Source organism: Cornus florida, unplaced genomic scaffold, assembly GCF_030987335.1.
Source record: "Cornus florida cultivar Cherokee Brave unplaced genomic scaffold, ASM3098733v1 CherokeeBrave_3.0.0_Hap2_Chr11, whole genome shotgun sequence".
Lineage (NCBI taxonomy): Eukaryota > Viridiplantae > Streptophyta > Magnoliopsida > Cornales > Cornaceae > Cornus > Cornus florida.
The window spans coordinates 73,772,991-73,793,475 of record NW_026775581.1 but is presented as its reverse complement, the minus strand read 5'-3'; the positions used below and the strand labels follow the sequence as shown (position 1 = coordinate 73,793,475).

Below are 20,485 nucleotides of genomic sequence, written 5' to 3'. Positions count from 1 at the left end.
AAAAAAATTCATTGTGTTTTTCGGGGAAAGAGAGAGAATGAGAGATTCTTGTGGTGGAAGGTTAGCCCCCCATGTGAAATGATGAAAAGACATCAAAGTTTATACCACAAGGAGACCATGCCTTGTGAAGATGAGCATTTCTTGTGAGACCAAAGCTTCATGTCATGCTTGAAGAATCTAATTCTAATCAACCAAAAAAACAAAAAAAAAAAAAAAAAAAGGGTTGGGATAAGGTCATGAATGGCATGATCTCTAATAAATCCCACAAAAGACACTAAATAAAATTAATATATATATATATAAAATAGAATTAATTTGGCTATGCTTTTCCTCTTGGCTCCCTTTACCCTATACCCTATAGTTGATGGGTGACAGCAATGAAAAGCCCATACCTCTTTTCAAAGGCATCATACTTTGGCATCCAAAAATTAGTTTTGTAATCTGATATACTTGCAATAAAGAGAAGAGTCTCATGGGCTTTTTTGCTTCTGTGCATGTGAACAACACTAAAGCCACAGATGCTATCTTTTTCTCCCAAATGAACCTGCCTATTTCAAGTTTGTTGTTCTCTTTTATAATAGGTTAACAAAAAAACAGTGCTTGCAATTGGGATGACATGTTCAATATGTTATATCATTTTAGATAATAATAATAATAATAATAATAATAATAATAAAACCTATCATTAGAGTATTTAAATATATTTAACAGGGTATTAAGAACATACGTCATCTGAAAATGTTTAATTCTCTGATTAAGCAAGTTCTTAATATTCTGTTGCATATATTAATTCTACTAATGGGCTAGCGGTATCAATCCCTTATTTCTCATTTCTTAAAGAGAGGTCAAAGGTTCAAACCCTAGAAACGTGTGTGTGAGTACCAACACAGAGGGAAAAACAAAAAAAAAAAAAAATGTTTAATTCTAAGTAATGGGGGTTCCCACCAGTCTCATTCAGAAGTTGCATCTTATAAACAGGTACAATGAATTATTCTAGGGGAAAGTTATTTAAAGGTACATTGACCATTTGGATGTTAAGAATATGACATTGTATCTGCAAAAATTGATCTGAATGATAATGTATTTTTCATTTTATATCTTAAAACAGCTAACCACAGTGCATCATTTTAAGCCTAGCCTGCTTATCTGTTAGATTTTCATCTCATATTAAAAGCTTATTTAGCTTTACTTGGGGAAAATATGCTTAATTAGGTTTTATAGATTAATATAGCTAATTACATTTCATATTTTTGGACAAATCATGTTTAACTAAAATATTCATTGTCTTTAGCAACATGACAACGGGCATGGGCTGGGCTGGGCTTTGTGTGGAACTTGGGGAGACCCAAACGCAATTAAGTGCTACACGATCCAATGTGCTTGTCTTTGGGCTGTGAAGGAACTCATACAACCATTTTGCGTTGTGCGAATTTGAACCCTCCATTAGAAAATAACCCAAATCACTGAAGGAACAAGTGAAATAGTTATTCTTCACATTCTCTTCATTTCAATTCTCGCTCCATTAGGATGTTCTTATTCCCAAGCTCTCTCCATCCTAGCTCCAAAGCAACTTCAGCCTACGCCAATGAGACCCGTTGCATCCACCTCCGAAAGGGTACAACCCTAAATAAAAATGCATCACTCAATAGGAGCTGGCCACTCCGATAATGATGTATCCTTGAAATATAAGGCTAGAGGAGTAAGTTAACCTAATGTAAAGACCAACCCCTTGCCTGATCATGTGACCCGGACCAGCATGATCTCCTACGGTGACCTGACTTTGACACAACGATCCTAAATGGCACTCCGGGATTAGCTGTTTACCACCTGTACCCTATCCATCAACACCACCAGATTCACTAGCCCCTAAGCAGCTGTCTCAGATTAGTACTCACCAAGTGCTCTAGAGTTGCCAACATAGAGGGAGTTACCAAGCTGGGTGTTCATTCTTCCGCATGCAGTCCATGTTCCACATAACATAACCCCAGTAAGCTGCAAAATATGATTGCATGAGTCTTGAAAATTAACAATATTACTTTTGTAGATGAGGAAATTGCAACTCAAGATGTTCATATTTGAGCCCAACAATAGCATCATTCTCACTAAGACTTGCAATTGCCCTACATGGAAAGATCTTTTCTAGTCTAATTTATAGTAAAGGGCAAACCCAGTGCACGAGGCTCACACCATTACAAGGTCTGGGGAGGGTCAGATGTTCACAGCCTTACCTCCGCATGCGGAGAGGCTCTTTCCTTCTTTCAAACCCGTGACCTCTAGGTCACAATGGAGATCCCTGGCCTCTTTTAATGTATCTGCTCTTTTTTTCCCGCAGTTGCTTCTCGACCATGCTGCCAATCTTGCCAGTCATGCTGCGTTTCAAATTTTGCTGTCTCAGTTGCAGTGATAATTCCTCGTATCGCAAGCTAGAACTGTTCCGGTAGCCGCTGGCTACGTTGTTGATTTCATTTACAACTGGGACCTCAATGGAAGCTTCACTTAGTAGTTCACAGGTCCCTTCAATAGGAATGCTACTATTCAACTTGTTATGGCTTGAATTGACTGGCATTGAGTTCCCATCAAATGATCTAGGATTTCGCTCTGAACCCAATCCTGCAGAGAAACTGAATAAAAGAACCCAGCATTATTTAGAATTCATTTGGTATAATAATATAGGTAAACAAGACGGAATCAGCAACCCTTTCACCTTGGTCCTGAAGATTGGGAACTACTAGCTTTTGGTGTGCCTCCCAATTCAGTTACATGTTTCGCCATAGAACAATTTCTCTCACTTGATCTTGAATCTGCAGATGCTTTTAGAGAGAGTGTGATAAACAGGCCAGCAAGCTCACACTCACACAATAACAGTCATTATGGAACCAACATAAGAACCAAAAAGAAATGTAACCGACCTCCTGGTTCCTTTTTTTTTTTTTTCGCAACTTTTCATTTTCATACTAGTAATTGACGCGCTCGTGCGCGCACACATATATAGAGAGAGAGAGAGAGCGCAAGGAGGTAGTGAATGGGTGGATATCTTTACAATGGGAAATCTAAATCACAGAGACCATATCTAGTGGAGCCCAAAGGCCCGAAAATTTTGAAGCACCCATATGAGTGTTCCCTTACGGAACAAAATGGAACCCCTAGTTTTTGAAATATATCAGAGAAATCTTGCTAGGAAGTAACTGCTTTTAAGGATTAGCCCGAACAAGGAGAACTACCCAAATCCTTGAATGGAAGGGCTACATCACAAAGTCTATGTATAAACTGATGTTCTTAAGAAAGAAACAGCGTAATCCTATTTTGTTTTGTTCAAGATGCATTGTTCCACAGAGAGGAAATTTTTGGTTTTGACCATGTTCAGATTTGGCTCATTTCAGGCCATTCATAGCAGTGCAACTGTTTCATTTATAAAGACGGTAAGTTTGGCCATTTTTTAGGAAGCCAAATATTAGAGTTTAGTTGGTTATTTTGTCATTTCAGTTTATTTACTAGCATGAGTGACTTTGTAGTGAGGATCACAATATAACAGATGGAATTGGATTTTATCATTTCACATTGGATCTATTGTGGATTTATTTTATGGAATAATGATATTAGTTGGTGGTACAATGTTTACTTAATGTTGCTTTGGATGGACTAATTGATGTTGGATTGAAGTCACACACTTAATATAGGTATTGGACTAAGATGCTCTGTATTTAAATTTGAGGGTATGACAGAGAGTGATCAACAATGCCATGTAAATCCTGTTGAACTTTTTTTTGATATGTAAATCCTATTGAACTTACCACCTTCAACCTAACAATCTTTGAATTTCCTAACCTTTAGCAAAAAAAAACCTCATAGCTTCTAGATAAGTCAATCAGAATCTAATACGAACTTTCAGAACTTACAACACACTCCAGATGAATCTTAATCATAAAACAACCACATCCCTTTGCTGCTATCTATATGACTACAGATGAATTTCCTGCAGACCACTGAATTAAACTTCAGTGCTTTACCACTAGCTCCTTGCAAATGGAAAGATGTGTGCCTTGCCTGCTGATACTTCTTTATAATCTTTTAGATAAATTATTGAAGTCTCATTGCAGCACAAGGCAATATATAGTACCATTACTCAAAGATAAAAAAAGATGCACGATAAAGCTGCAGACTGACCACCAAAAGAGTAAAAGGTAAAAGTACCAGTATGTTGCTTTGAGGCAAAATCCAAAGCAATTGAGTGACTAGATCTAGAAGCAGCATCTTCAGCTCCCCCAATAATATGAATCACATCCAAATCCTTAGAAACATAAAGAAATCCAAGACATTAACAAGTCATGTTTGTACAACTTGAACTACAGAAAAGCTGCTCTTTTGATCTGTGTAACACAGTAGCAAACCTATCAGATTAAATCTAATATTATTAATGCAAGATAGAGATTCCAATATTTCATATAAGTTTGCCTGTATAAAATCCAGTTCCAACAATCAGGTACCTGAGTTTTTTCCGAAACAAATGTTGCTGGATTGGATGAGAAAGCTTCATTCCGTGAACCATCTTCTCTCATCTCCAGAACTGAAGGGACATAAAAACAAGGTTCTATGTCTTAGAACTTCTACATTCTAAATATCTAATATTCTGAAAGTTAATACGATTTTGATACTTCGCCTTAGGATGCCTATTCAGCGACAGATGACAACTGATCACCGACATAGAATAGCAAATTATCTCTTATACAAAAAATCAATGACCTGGGAAGACATGATCTGTGGCCAAGTCTGCAGATGCATCTATTGCCTCTGCAGTTGCTAAACAATTTGAGTGATGCAATTTATTTCCCACAGCTGCTTCTTTCACATCAGCAACCAATGAAATTTGGGTTCTTTTCGGTTCTGAAGCAAATGATGATAGATCAATTTTTGCAGATGGGAGGTTCCGTAACATATCTTCTGTCGCTTTAGAACGCACTCTTCGTATCTCCTCCAGGATATTCCATGAACCAGTGGCAAGAGAATCCCTTTTCTGCTGCATTGAATTTACAAGTAAGCCATACTAAATCAAAATCAGCAATCTAAGGAAGAGAGAAGCATTCATATATTTTCTATTTTATCTAATTTTGCAAATTATTTTTACAAAGAAGTTACAAGCCATAAAAATGTCAAGACTAAAAAAAGCAATAAGAAAAGAGAATACTACAATATATGAAAAACTATTAAAAAATAATTCAGCTTATTCCTTGGATGGGTGTAAGAGATGCCCAGCTGCCATTATTATTATTTTTTTCTTTCAATTAATTGGAAAGAATTTTTGAGTTTTTTCAACAGGTATTGATGCTCTAGAGAAATTGTGTGGTACATTCCAAAGCCCATATTTAAATCTAATGCCTAACTGCTCTGTTCTTCTTTTACTCTCTTCAAATATAATTTTCAACTTTAGCACATTAATTCATATTTTCATCGATTATTCAAGTACATTTTCAGTTTCTGTCCTATACGCCTTCTTTTTCTTCTTCTAAATTTAACCAAATTTATAGCACATCAATCCATTTTTTCCATTCTGTCCAGAAATTTCCTTTTTCCCACCATGTTCAGAAATACCAGAAAGTTGTATCTTTCAAAATAAAGTCTGCATAATCAAGCCTCAATCCATCAAACTCAAATATTTTGTCGAAAATCATAAACCATAATGTATTCATGTACTTAGTTATATTTTTATATTTTATTTTGGAAAGGTAACACATACACACTTCGTCGCAAATGGGACTTGAACCCTCAACCACCTCTTCTTAGGGAGGTGGAGGAGATACCAGTCACCCTATTTAAGCCTACCGACCATAACTTGAGTCTTATTCTCCTTTCTTAAAGCTGCTTCCTACATCAAACTCCAACAAGAGCAACTAAGGCATAATCTAATAAAAAATTAGTGACCACCAAGGGCTATAGCCTAGAAGTACTTAATATTGAAGATTTAATGAAGGAATTAGTGGAGAAAATTCTTTCAGTAATTGATGCTGTTTCCTATTATTGAAGATTTGGTGTTACTAGAGGAATCAGTGGAGAAAAATCCTCCTTGTTTCCTATTTTCTAATTCTTTCCATTCTCATAATATCTTCTCCTATATAAAGGAGCCTCCACCATTGTATTGTATATGAGTTGAGAGATTATAATATAAGTGATGTAGCCCATTGGGCCCTTTGTGCCGTGGATGCAGGCCATAGTGGCTGAACCACGTAATATCTGTGTGTTCTACTTGTTTTATTTATCTCTTCACTTCTGTTTTATGCTTTGCAACATATAATATAAGGTTGATGGTTCAAGGCCCCATAGGGGTAAAGTGGGTGTGTGAGATTCAATAAGAAAAGGAAAAATAAATAAATAAAAAAATATTAGTAGCAAGAAGTCCACACTGTAATCTCCATCTGATATAATTACTATCATTAGTTATCAAGAGATAATGTATGTCTAACAAGTCCAGGCTTTACCATCATAATTTTTTTTTTTTTTTTTATAAGTAAATTGTATTAAAAGCGTTCAAAAGGGGAACGCATCCCAAACTATACAAAGACAAAACGGAGCCCATGAACTCAAAGATTAAATGCAACATGCTCAAAGTAAACTTTTATCCTTGATTATGGCAACCTACATAAATCTATTTTAGTGAGGAATAGCAAAAGATTCATTAACTTACCATCTTCAATGATAATTTAGCTGATATAAGAAGTTTCTGCTCTGCTCTGGAAGGTACAATAAATACAGCTTCCCTTTCCTCACCACCAACTATGGATGGGGTAAATCTATCCTAGTTACCTCATCCATAGTAGGTAAACATCAAATACCAAGACGATAAGTGAAGAAAAAGACAACATACAATCAGAACTCCAAATTTATTTGCTGAAAAGGTTAGAACCAAACTTAGAGAACAATATGATGGACAAATCCCTTGTGATAAATTAACATATGGAGATTTAGTAACCAGAATCGATGCTGATTGTATGTTGTCTTTTTCTTCACTCATTGTCTTGAGAAATTCCAAGAGCTTTGAGAGCTTGCACACTAAATTCATTTCCGACAACTTGCATGTGAAAGCCTGCATATTTACCTCACACATAGTTGGTGAACTCAAATCATTAATTTCAATCTAACATGAAGCAATGTCTTTCATATGGAACTTTTATATTTTATTCATTTTTTTCTACTTTGGTCGATGGTTCTGGATTGGATTGGTTGAGTCAACATAATGAACTCTCAAAATTCCTTTTTATTATCTTCACTTTTGTCCTCTATTTTATGTCAGTAAACTACAGACCACCTATTACCTTATCCTTTCTCACTTGGCTACTTCCTTTTCAAGGTTTGTAAACCTATTCAATTTGTCCTGCACTTGAACCAACATTCCCCAAAGTCTGCTGAGAAAAATCAGCAACCCAATTATGTAGCTATTATTTTTCCTCCTAATTCCTTACTTAAGGACTACTGCATGATTAGCAGTTAAGAAATTTGTCTTGGGCTTTATTCCTTTCATAATCAGACCTCCCACTTTGGTGAACACCAGTTTGATTGAATCTTGGGTCTATTTTAAGTTCATCTTCCTCGCAGAATTGGTTTTCTAATGAAACCTAAACAAATTTTTTACCCAGAATAAATTTCCCACAATTTTATCATTAATCAAGATCCCAAACATTCATATAAAAGTGGGAACATCATTGTAAACAAATCCTTCATTCCTTCAAATACAAACAAGAGTAACACAAAAGGCAACAATTACAATAAATCAAGAAGAAAACAAACATTCCAAAGAATACCTTAGATGTGGAGAGAGAATTTCCACCAACTGAATATGGTGTTTCTTCCTTAAAAAGTTCAATCCCCACTTGCAAAGGGGTTTTTATGTCAAAAAAGCTTACAGAAGGAGACTCCCATAGAGGACGAGCCCGCATATACGATTTGGCCACATCCGCTGGTGAGCCCACTTCACCTTCAGTGACCTGCATTGATGAAAAATCAGTATTCTGATGCAACTGACTCGGCATTAAATTTTATACTACAGAAACTCTTCATCTCAAGCACATGTTAGCATTTAATGGCACAAATAGGAAACAGTAAGCAATCTGTACATAGGTAGTCCGGACTAAAAGGTAGGCTTGCAGGCTAAGCCAAGACAAACCGCAGGACTGATGGTGAGCTGTGCCACGATCCTACTAATTTCTAACTCTAATTATCCCTAACTTTACACTTATATCATTGTGAATATATATATATATATATATATATATATATATATATATATATATAATAACGCTAATATATATTAGTCTTATTAGACATTAATTAAACTAGTATGCCACAATATGATAGGCATTATAACTTGTAAGTATATATCACTTAGAATAATAATTTTAGTAACTTAGGAAATATATACCCACAGAATATTTATACCTAGTAATGTACTTATAACTTATGTTTTACTCATACAAGTATATAATAAACATTATAACTATATAAGTGTATTATGGTTACATAACTTATAAATTATAGGCTTATGCTATAATTATAAGTTATACAACTAATCTTATTTGTATATTTGTAAGTTATATTTTGTAAGTCTATGTTTAAGTCTAAGTTTTATAGTTATAACTTTTTGTTGCCATGTCTTATACTTATAACTTAAATTATAGTTATAAATTATGTAACATACATTATGTATATAGGATTATAGGTAAATAAGTTACATAAGAATTAAGCACATAGAATATATAAATTATGAATTTAAACTTGTATATGAAGTTGAGGAGGCCCTGGATGACATGGGCCAGGTCCGACTCGCAAAACACAACCTTCAGTCCGAACAGCTGGGTCAGCCCATAGAAAGACACTGCCATATGGGCCGGGCGGGAGTAAGCCCATCAAGGGTGACCAGGGCTTACAGAGGAATAGGCCCAGGTCCAGCAATTAGTAAATATCTTGTAAATATCTTGTAAATATCTTGTAAGTATCTATAAATAGGAGTTGGAATGAAGGGGAGGGGGATCTTTTTAGGGGTTGAGGTGTAAGAATTCTAGAGAGAGAAAGAATAGAAGGAGTTTCTTGCATCTTCAATTGGCGCCGTCTGTGGGAAGCGCATGAAAGTTTGGTTGATCAATGAGGAGTATCGAATGGATTCAAACCAATTCGGTTGATCGAGACTCGATCTTGCGGATTTGAATCCAGATCTGAGCGATTGTGACCTACTCTGGAGGAATTACGATTCTTGAAGCTTTGGCAGGAGTGACTTCAGATCTACGCAACCACGAGTTGCTCGATTGTGGCAGGATCTGACGGATTTAGAGTTCAGACAATTCAGATCTTGTAAACAGTGAGCATAATTCGGAGAATTAGAAGCCAGATCTAAAAATTCCTACTCACGAAGCTCAGATCTACTCGCGAACTTGAGATTAATGCCTTTACTCCGTTCGGGAATAATGATAGGTGAAAGCTCCAATCCGATGGAGGCTATCCAGCAAACAAAGCTTGAAGAGTTGATGAACTTGATTGAAGCTCTCAGAAAAGAAAATGCAGAATTGAAAGCTGGACTGCAGCATTGGCAGATACCCGCAGTTTCGCATCCGCTTCCGGTCGGAGAAGGAGGTGTTCCATCTAGTATCGCGCATCAAGGCGATCAGAACGAGAACAATCAGTCAGCTCACCACCGTGATGAAAGGATGATGGACAATTTGCCGCCAAATGTTCGTCGAGTTGAAGATCACGAAGGCTCGACTCACGTTGATCCGCAGCGGGAAAGGTTTGACCGAGAGGAAGTGATGGAGGTAGATCGCCGTCGAGTAGCGTCGCCTTGGCAGAGAGAGTTCATAGAGGAACGGTCGTTCGATCCGTCTTACCGGCCCTCCATGGTTACTGTCACTCATCACAGTTCGGAGGGCAGAACCGTAACTCACAGAGCTACCGCTGGACTCCAGAGAGAGAATGAAGCTCTCCGATCCGCAGCTCGGACGGTGGATTCACCATTCACCGACGAGATCTTGAATGCGCCGCATCCAAGGAAGTTTGCTATGCCAGTCTTTATTCTGTTTGACGGAACAACCGATCCGATCGATCATGTGTATCATATCCAGTTGAAAATGGCCCTGAATACGGAAAACGACTCTTTAATGTGCAAATGCTTCCCTACAAGCCTGGCCGGACCGGCGCTCAGCTGGTTCAAAAACTTGCCTAGGAGCTCCATTGGCAGTTTCAGGGACCTGTGCGATCGGTTCATAAGCCAGTACTATGGGAACAAACACCCGCCGAAGGACATCTCGAGCCTGTTCACGATGCGGCAACACAAGGATGAACGGCTCCAGGCCTTTCTTACCAGGTTTAATCTCACTAAGAGTATGGTAATCGAATGCCATCCTTCTACGGCAGTTCAAGCCTTCAAGTTAGCCATGACACGCGGAACTCCGTTTCACACCAGTCTGGTAGTGAATACGCCAGCTACCATGGATGAACTCAATGAGAGAGCCGATGGCTTTGTGCGCCTCGAAGAAGAGGAGGCAGCTAATGCTCGGACAACGTCGCTTGTGTCGACCGAGGAAAAGTCCAAGGCAAAGATCAGGCAGAAGCAGGCTCAGCCGCAACGTCAGACCACTTGGAAGGCCGAAAAAAGGTCCAGGGAGGAAGAGTTGATTACTCCGCTGAAGGTCACTCTGGCGAGGTTGTATCAGGAGAACAAGGACAAGTTTCATACACCACTGCCAATTAGACAACCCCTCGAACAGAGGGATCAAACTAAACATTGTGCTTTTCATTCTGATTTCGGACATCAGACTAACGAATGCAGGAACCTGAGGAGGCAAGTGGAGATGTTGATAGCTAGAGGGGAGTTTGCGAGTTATGTTCAAGGCTCGGCGATGGAGCAGAATCGACCAGTGGAACAAATAAAAAGGAGTCATAAACAAAGCTCCCACAATTCGCAACCAGTTCGTATAATCAATGCTATCCATGGTCGACCCGAGCCTAGTGAAGAGTCAGATGAGCTGCTACGGGTGCGCCTGCGGTAGGCGCAGATGAAGAAAAGGGTCGGCAATGTGACCACTCTACACCAACAGAGCCCGTCAATGCAGATAAAGTTCGACTGGACAGACCTGCAGCGTGTTCAACTGCCTCATGACGACCCGTTGGTAGTCAGTTTGACAGTGGCAGATTGCTTGGTGCGCAGAGTTCTGATCGATCCTGGGAGCAGTGCGAATGTTATGCCGAGGGACACATTTGACAGGCTCGACATTAAACCAGAGAGGCTCAAGCCCACCGGAAATCCCTTATTAGGGTTCGATGGGAAGAGGGTGGAACCCGTCGGGATGGTGGAAGTAGAAGTTCAAGCTGCAGAGCGAGCTCTTATGGAAACTTTTGTGGTTGTGGAAATTCACCCCTCGTATAATCTCCTGATGGGAAGAGGATGGATTCACAGAGTCCGAGGTGTACCCTCAACTCTGCATCAGGTCATGAGGTGCCTCGGGCCCGATGGAGATAAAGTGATAGACATTCGGGGGGATCAGGTCGCAGCCAAAGAGTGTTATTCCGTCACACTAAAGCATGCAGGGAAAGGAAAGGCGCCCGTCCGGTCGACAAGCCCCAGATAGCAATTACAGGAACCTCCACTCGAGCAGAATAGGGTGGAGGAGTCAGCCGACTTGACCGAGGAGCCCCTTCTGGATGTGCAGATCGATCAGTCCAGGCCAGAACGAACTACCAGAGTGGGTATAAGACTGACCAGAGAAGAGCAGCAAGAGCTAGTGGATTTCTTGTCCCACAATGTCGACGTATTTGCATGGAGTCACCTCGACATGCCTGGAATTAGTCCTTCCGTCTCCTGTCATTCCCTAAATGTCAATCCTAATTTCAAACCAGTGAAACAGAAGCAGCGAAGATTTGCTCCAGAACGTAATCAGATCATAACGGAAGAAGTTGATAGGCTGCTTGATGCGGGATTTATCAGAGAGGTGCACTACCCTGAGTGGTTGTCCAACGTCGTTGTGGTGCAGAAGAAAAATGGGAAATGGCGCGTATGCATTGATTTCACCAATTTAAACAAAGCCTGTCCGAAGGACAGCTTCCCGTTGCCTAAGATTGATCAAATGGTGGATGCCACCACGGGGTATGAGCGTTTAACCTTTCTGGACGCATATTCAGGTTATAATCAGATTCCTATGGACCCCGCAGATGAAGAAAAAACTTCTTTTGTCACCGAGCGAGGAACATACTGCTACAAAGTTATGCCTTTTGGATTAAAGAATGCGGGAGCAACTTATCAACGACTTGTCAGCAAAGTTTTTAAGAATCAAATGGGTAAGACTGTCGAAGCCTATATTGATGATATGGTGGTAAAGAGTAGGAAAAAGGATGATCATCTGAAGCATCTGCAAGAGGTATTTGATGTACTAAAGCGATATGGGATGAGGCTCAATCCGACCAAGTGCTCGTTCGGTGTGAGTTCCGGGCAGTTTCTGGGACACGTGGTCAACCGTAGGGGCATCGAAGTTAGCCCCGCTCAAGTAGAGGCTTTGATTAAGAATGCCGAGCCAAAGACGATCAGAGAGGTGCAAGCCCTAACAGGACGAATAGCTGCATTAAGTCGATTTATTTCAAAGTTGTCAGACCACTGCAAACCATTCTTTGACACGATTCGGAGCCATGGAAGGCAGGTCTGGGGGGATGAGCAACGACAGGCATTGACTCATTTGAAGCAATATATGCAGAATCCACCAGTCCTGTCAGCCCCAGAACCGGAAGAAAAGTTATTTCTATATCTTGGAGTATCTGGTGTCGCGACGAGTGCCGTTCTGATTCGTTGCAAGGAAGGGGTGCAATACCCGGTATTTTATGTAAGCAAAACACTGATAGAGGCAGAAAGAAGATACTCAAAGGCCGAACGGGTGGTACTCGCACTTGTAAATGCAAAGAGAAAGTTAAGGCATTATTTTGAATCCCACCCCATAGCTGTTCTAACAACTTTCCCAATCAGAACGCTCATGCACAAGCCAGAGCTCTCGGGCAGAATGACAAAGTGGGCCATAGAGTTGAGTTCATTTGACATAACGTACGAGCCGAGAACAGCTATTAAAGGGCAAGCGGTGGCCGATTTCCTACTAGAATGTGATGCCGAAGATACGGAAGAGGACCTTAGAAGCGGCTCTTGGAAACTTTTTGTGGATGGCTCCTCTAACCAGATGGGGGCTAGGATTGGGATCAAACTGCAAACCCCAGAGGGTACTTCCTTGAGCCAAGCACTCAGACTTGAGTTCCGAGTCACCAATAATGAAGCGGAATACGAGGCGTTGCTAAATGGATTAAAGTTGGCCAGAGAGCTACAGATCAAAAGTTTGACAGTGTATAGTGACTCGCAGCTGATTGTTCGGCAGGTAAATGGTGAGTACGCAACCAAGGATGACATGATGGGGGCATATCGTTCTGCCGTTCTGCGTAGAGCCAAGGACTTTGCAAAGATTGAATTCATACAGTTGCCGAGGGAACAGAATGCAGATGCAGACCGTTTAGCATGCAGTGCTTCGAGTTGCGGTGAAACATTGGCGAGGGTGATTCCAGTGGGAGTAGTGACCCAGCCGTCCATTTTCGAAGAACCGATGGACTCGGACCCTTGGCAAGTCAACGTCATACCGTATGAACCGAGTTGGATTGACCCAATCATTACCTATATTCGAGATGGCGTTTTGCCTATGCAAAGGGATGAAGCTAGGAAACTCAAAAAGAATGCTGCCAAGTACGCCATCGTGCGGAACCAGCTGTACAGAAGGTCCTATTCTGGCCCGTACTTGAAATGTGTCACCCCCGCGGAGTCGCAGCAGGTATTGCGAGCTATTCATGAGGGTGTGTGTGGCAATCATTCTGGGGGAAGATCGTTAGCGCATAAAGCAATGACACAAGGGTATTTCTGGCCAAACATGTCAAGAGATGCGGAGGAGTTCTCTCGAAGGTGCGATAAGTGCCAACGATATGGACAATGATCCACCAACCACCTGAGGAATTGCACGTAATGGCCTCGCCGTGGCCTTTCGCGCAATGGGGGATGGATGTGGTCGGTCCTCTGCCAACTGCAAGAGCTCAGAACAAGTATGTGTTACTGGCCACGGATTATTTCACTAAATGGGTGGAGGCAGAACCGTATCCTAGCGTGACTCAGACTCAGGTGAGACGATTTATCTGGAACAACATTATCTGCCGCTTCGGTGTTCCCAGAACAATAGTCATGGACAATGGCACAAACCTCGACAGCAGGCAAGTAAGAAAGCTGCTGGAGGAGTATGGAATCAACCAGAAGTTGGCTGCAGTAAGTCATCCTCAGGCTAACGGACAAGCAGAAATCACAAACAGAACCATTTTCGCCTGCATTAAGAAGAAGCTGGAAGATCATAAGGGGAAGTGGTTGGATGAACTCCCGAACGTTCTATGGGCTTACAGAACCACCCCAAGGCGGCCGACTGGGGAGAGCCCGTTCGCAATGGCGTATGGTACCGAAGCAGTTATACCGGTTGAGCATTTAGTCCCCACTATCAGAAGCTTAGCATGGAGTCGGGATCAGAACGACAAGATGTTAAGATTGAACCTCGACATGATAGACGAAAGGAGGGACGCAGCGGCTATAAGGCTAGCATCGTATCAGCAAGTGCTGGCGAATAGTCACAATAAGAGAGTAAAACACAGGGATTTTGCCCCGGGCGATCTGGTTCTGAAAAGAAAGGTGGGGATGGTCAAAAAAATGATGCCACCCTGGGAAGGCCCATACAGAATTGCAGAAGTCATTGGCAAAGGGGCATATACGTTGGAAACCATGGCGGGAAAGTTGGTCAGCAAGCCCTGGAACGCCACGTCTCTGAAGAGGTACTACCAATAGAAGCTAAGTTCTGGCTTTAATTGGATGTTATTTGTTGTCAATCAAATACGTATGAATGAGCAAGTTACTGGAATTTACAAAAAAAAAAGAATTTTCTTTTCCAATGGTCTACTATAAAAATTTAAAGCCAAGTGGCAAGTGGCATTCTAGCCGAGCGCCAGGCACTTAAGCAAGATAAGTGGCAGCTGGCACTATAAGCCGAACGCCAGACACTTGCTAAAAATTTAAAGCCAAGTGGCAAGTGGCATTCTAGCCGAGCGCCAGGCACTTAAGCAAGATAAGTGGCAGCTGGCACTATAAGCCGAACGCCAGACACTTGCTAAAAATTTAAAGCCAAGTGGCAAGTGGCATTCTAGCCGAGCGCCAGGCACTTAAGCAAGATAAGTGGCAGCTGGCACTATAAGCTGAACGCCAGACACTTGCTAAAAATTTAAAAGCCAAGTGGCAAGTGGCATTCTAGCCGAGCGCCAGGCACTTAAGCAAGATAAGTGGCAGCTGGCACTATAAGCCGAACGCCAGACACTTGCTAAAAATTTAAAGCCAAGTGGCAAGTGGCATTCTAGCCGAGCGCCAGGCACTTAAGCAAGATAAGTGGCAGCTGGCACTATAAGCCGAACGCCAGACACTTGCTAAAAATTTAAAGCCAAGTGGCAAGTGGCATTCTAGCCGAGCGCCAGGCACTTAAGCAAGATAAGTGGCAGCTGGCACTATAAGCCGAACGCCAGACACTTGCTAAAAATTTAAAGCCAAGTGGCAAGTGGCATTCTAGCCGAGCGCCAGGCACTTGCCGTACAAACACACAGCGAAGCTAATATAAAAAGAAAAAGAGAGAAAAGATATATATGTACTGAAGATAAGTTGAACAGAGCACAACACATAGAGAAAAAGAGTTCGGCCATTTCATTAATATTGAACATTTAGTTTACAAAAGAGAGATGTCCATTATTACAAGAAGATATGAACTGGAAGAATTCGAAGGAGCCCTAGCTAGACGCCTCAGTACCAACAGCATCCTGGTCTTGCCGACTCGCCTCTTCGGCCCCATCAGCCGCCTCACCTTCATGAGGTGGGGAATCCAGGTGAATAACTGAGTCGTTCGGCTGGGGTTCAGCGTCAGCAGTGGCTACAGAGGGAGCCACGGTTGACGATTGGGGAGCGGTCAGTGGCAGAGCGGTAGGAGGAGCTGTGATGATCCTTGAGGATGCGATGTCCTGGCACTCATCAAATATACGTTCCGCTTCGGTGGGTTCTGGGTCGACATAGACCCCCAGGGGTTCGATCCCCAGATCCTTGTCTACCTCATCCGGAGTGGAGCTGGTCTGTCCCTCATCCGGAACCCGGTCGGCGAAACCTTCCCGGAATCCTTGAGCATACCGAAGAGCACCGACCCTGGAGAACCGAGCGTGAAGGGCCAGCATCCCACCACCCACTCTGCTGATAGCGTCGATCAGAGCGGTACGCTCGTCCAGAGCTCTTTTTTCAAAAGCCATCCGAGCAGACTGTTCATCAGCTAGAAGGCGTTGGAGTTCTGCCTTCTCTTCTCTGAGTGATTCCTGCTCAGTCTGCCAGACGCTCTTCTCAAGCTGGAGGGCGTCCTTCTCATCCTGAAGGGAATCATTCTCCTTTTTCAGGACATCTCTCTCTTGCTCGGCTTTGTCAAGCCGAACCAGCACCTCGGTATTCTTCATGGCAAGGAGGTCGTTTTCTTTATTAGCCACCTCCAGGCTGTCAGAATACTTTCGGGCCCTGGCGTTCCCCATTTCCACCTGCTTCTGCATGGCCATCATCCCGAACAATGTCTGCATAGGTGCACAATAAGAACGGTTAAACCAATAGTCAGAACGGGCGAAGGCAAGACCAAGTAATATAAGAGAATTCATGAGTTAGAAAATAAAAGTCACCTCCATAGCAGATTGGGGAAAGCGACTGAACACGTCCTTCTGGGAAAGGCCCTTTGCCGCCTCAATGTCCTTCGGAGTCCACATGCTCCTGTAGTAGGCCATAGCGGTCTGGCCATCCTTCAGCATGGTCTCGTTCGGTTTCACGAACGTCCCATCCGTTCGAGTGTACCGAGGGGCCCATGGCGGTAAGCTGGGGATAGAAGGGGGGCCTGAAGCAGAAGCAGAGCCACCAGCTGCAGGAGACCCAGAGGGAGAAGGAGCTCTGATCGCTCGGTGCAAGAGAGTACCCGGCCCAGAGACTCGGGTCCTTCTAATAAGAGGCTCCTCCTCAGGATCGATTTCACTGTCAGGATGAGGCCTTTTGCCTCGCTCTTTGTCCCGACCGCCCCCCGCAGCAGCAGGAGCTATGGTAGCTGGGGAGGGCGCGTTCTGGTTGGCAGCAGGGGCGCTGGCAACAGGGTTAGTAGCCACTGCGCTCGGGACAGTGTCAGATATGGTGGCTGAAGAAGAAGCCGACGCTGGAGAGGAGGTCGCCCCAGCAGCAGGAATGGCTGGGGGAGTATTTTTCCTCCTGCCAAAAGAGGGAATCTGCAGTCTGCTCATATTGTAGCCGAGTGATGAGAGCGCAAAGAGGTTGTCTGAAGTGAGGAGATCTGAGCAGGAAGGAATATCGTTCAGAACGTATCTCTTCAAGTAGTTACTCCTATCCCTGCAAACACTGTAGCTCAAGTCATCACAAGGAATTCCCAAGGAGCGGCATAAGTAAGTGCAAAAACGAGGAACGCATGTTTCACAGGGGCAGTCATGTTTATGGGATTTGAATTTTTTATAGGAGGAGACAGAGCAGACACCAAAGGCGCTCGGGATTGGGTAATCCTCTGCAGCCGGCGAAGACCAAGCCCCACTAATACCCACTATGCTATCCCTCCAACCCTTTTCAGATTTTATTGTGTCAGTGCATATGGACATCCTCTCGAACGGGTAGAGGTGGTAGAAGGGCTCGTTGGTACGGATCTTACTGACCTTATAGCACAGAAGGAGGTCTATGAGGTCAAGGTCCAGATTTCTGTCACGCATCAATAATAGCATAACAGATATGATCCTAAAGAAGTTGGGGTTGACCTGCAGAGGGGATATCCCCAATCTGTTGAAGACGTAACTAAAGAAAGGGTGCAGAGGGAACCTAACAACATTCAGTTGAAGGTTCGTGAATAAGACTTCGCCGGGCAGGAGGCCGGCGCCGGTCGTAATATTAACGTCTTGGGGGCAAACCCTAACTTCGATGTTGTCAGGAAGTCTAAGTCTCATACGAAGAACACCCAGATCTACAACCATGGTGGAAGTGCAAGAAGAATCTAAAAGAGGGAAAATGGAAGCCTGCCGAAAGTAAAAAGAACGAAACTAACCTCGGAGGACTGCAAGATCGCTGGGAGAATGACTCTCGAAGGATTTCACCGGAAAAGGCTTAGCACAGTTCTAGAAAGAGGGAGATTTGGCTGATGATGGAGACGGTAAAGGGAAGTGAAGTGGAATTCTAGAGCATTATAAAGGCAAGGGGGCCCGAGGGCCGAAGCGTCGGGAAGGCAAGAAATCCCTCGAACCCCGGAACATTGATTCTGGATCTGACCGTTCGCTCCCCCACGTGGTTATCTCGAGCCGTCAGCGTCATGATGAGACGCCATCAATAATTACCCCTTATTAAATAAGGGGCAATTATGGGGGCAGTTGAGGAGGCCCTGGATGACATGGGCCAGGTCCGACTCGCAAAACACAACCTTCAGTCCGAACAGCTGGGTCAGCCCATAGAAAGACACTGCCATATGAGCCGGGCGGGAGTAAGCCCATCAAGGGTGACCAGGGCTTACAGAGGAATAGGCCCAGGTCCAGCAATTAGTAAATATCTTGTAAATATCTTGTAAATATCTTGTAAGTATCTATAAATAGGAGTTGGAATGAAGGGGAGGGGGATCTTTTTAGGGGTTGAGGTGTAAGAATTCTAGAGAGAGAAAGAATAGAAGGAGTTTCTTGCATCTTCAGAAGTATATATTTATAAGTTATTAGTTATATATTTATAATATTATGTTATATAATTTCTTTACTTATTGTGAAAATGCAAGAGTAGAGAGAGAGAGAGATAGAGATGATACAGTGAGAGAGTGCAAAGATGGAGGCACTGCCTCTGTATATTTCATTAATTAATTCAACCCTAAACATAAAAGGGTAAATATACAATACAAGAAAGGCCTATTTGCATAATGGCCACCAACCCTGTATCTAAATACAATCTGACCCCAACATAAATATATATTTACATATAAAAATTCTAACACTGCTTCTCAAGCTGGAAAATATATATTATATAATCCCAGCTTGGAACAAATCGCTTTTAACCGATTATGACTGTTCGATTTTATGAGAGAGAGAGAGAGAGAGAGAGCTAAACTGTGTATGTATTGTATATCTCTTGCACAACCTTAAAGCCTACAGTGGCTTATATAAAGGAAAACAAATAACCTAATTGTACAAGGTTACCTAATTACACAATGGTCCCAACAACTATGGGTAATTACATAATGACCCAACATAAATATATATATATATAAACATTCTAACACTCCCCCTCAAACTGGAGAATATATGTCAAATAATCCTAACTTGGAATAGATAGTCCTTAACCGGTTATGACCCAGTGCTTTGGTAAACATATCAGCTAGTTGATCTTCAGACTTCACAAATGGAGTAGAGATACTCCCACCTAATATTTTTTCCCGAATGAAGTGACAATCAACCTCAATATGTTTGGTCCTCTCATGAAACACAGGATTTGATGTAATGTGAACATCTGCTTGGTTATCACAGAACAATGGAGTAGGAGCTTCAACTGTCAATCCAAGTTCTTTTAGAAAATGTTATATCCATGTCAAGTCACTAGTGGTATGGGCCATTGCCCTGTACTCAGCTTCAGCACTTTGCTTTTTACTTTTCCACGTAACAAGATTTCCTCCTACAAATGTACAGTAGCCTGTAGTAGATCTCCTATCTGAAGGAGAACCAGCTTAGTCAGCATCTGTAAAACCTTCCACCCTGAGATGACCATTTGATTTGTATAGTAACCCAAAACCTGGAGCTTGCTTGAGATATCGGATAATCCGAAGAACAGCAATCCAATGTGGCATTGTAGGAGCTCCCATGAACTAACTTACAACACTAACTGCATATGAAATATCAGGTCGAGTGATAGCGAGATAAATTAATTTCCCAACAAGGCGACGAAATCTGCCCGGGTCATTAAATAGATCACCCTCATCAGACACAAGTTTTGTATTTGAATCCATAGGAGAATCAACCGGACGACCACCTAACATAACCGTTTCTTCTAGCAAGTCCAACTCATATTTCGTTGAGATAAACTTATGCCTTTCTTGGATCTAGCAACCTCAATACCCAAGAAGTACCTAAGTTTACCCAAGTCTTTAGTGTGGAATCGATTTTGCAGAAACAACTTCAACTTAGCAATGCCTGCAGAATCATCACTTGTGATCACAATATCATCTACATACACCACAAGAAAAATGAAGCCAGCTTTAGTGCGCAGGTGAAATACCAAATGATCGGTCTGGCATCTGTTAAGACCAAATTCTAATGCCGCCTCAGGGAATTTTCCAAACCAAGTCCGTGGAGATTGTTTCAATCCATACAGGGCCTTTTTAAG

At 42.1% G+C, this 20,485-nt stretch overlaps 2 protein-coding genes across 5 annotated transcripts in view; both read right to left on the bottom strand.

Annotated features, from left to right (window-relative positions):
• Window positions 1-2,023: 2,023 nt before the first annotated feature.
• The window catches only part of LOC132282850 (uncharacterized), a 41,751-nt gene continuing 23,289 nt past the window's right edge, over window positions 2,024-20,485 (bottom strand). For 2 of the 4 annotated variants that reach the window (XM_059784661.1, XM_059784659.1), the window contains exons 6-11: window positions 7,791-7,973; window positions 4,741-5,014; window positions 4,485-4,564; window positions 4,192-4,288; window positions 2,705-2,810; window positions 2,024-2,621 (exon numbers count right to left, since the gene is read on the bottom strand). In XM_059784661.1, coding sequence (XP_059640644.1) covers window positions 2,279-2,621; window positions 2,705-2,810; window positions 4,192-4,288; window positions 4,485-4,564; window positions 4,741-5,014; window positions 7,791-7,973 — 1,083 coding nt within the window. In that variant the 3' untranslated portion in view covers window positions 2,024-2,278. The remainder of the gene's footprint in view (window positions 2,622-2,704; window positions 2,811-4,191; window positions 4,289-4,484; window positions 4,565-4,740; window positions 5,015-7,790; window positions 7,974-20,485) is intronic. The other 2 variants (XM_059784662.1, XM_059784660.1) reach the window with 2 other exon arrangements.
• LOC132282852 (uncharacterized) lies at window positions 15,824-16,976 on the bottom strand. Its single transcript, XM_059784663.1, has 2 exons — window positions 16,774-16,976; window positions 15,824-16,671 (listed from the first exon to the last, which is right to left on the bottom strand). The coding sequence occupies exons 1-2, from the start codon at window positions 16,897-16,899 to the stop codon at window positions 15,856-15,858; spliced, it is 942 nt and encodes a 313-aa protein (XP_059640646.1). The 5' UTR covers window positions 16,900-16,976; the 3' UTR covers window positions 15,824-15,855.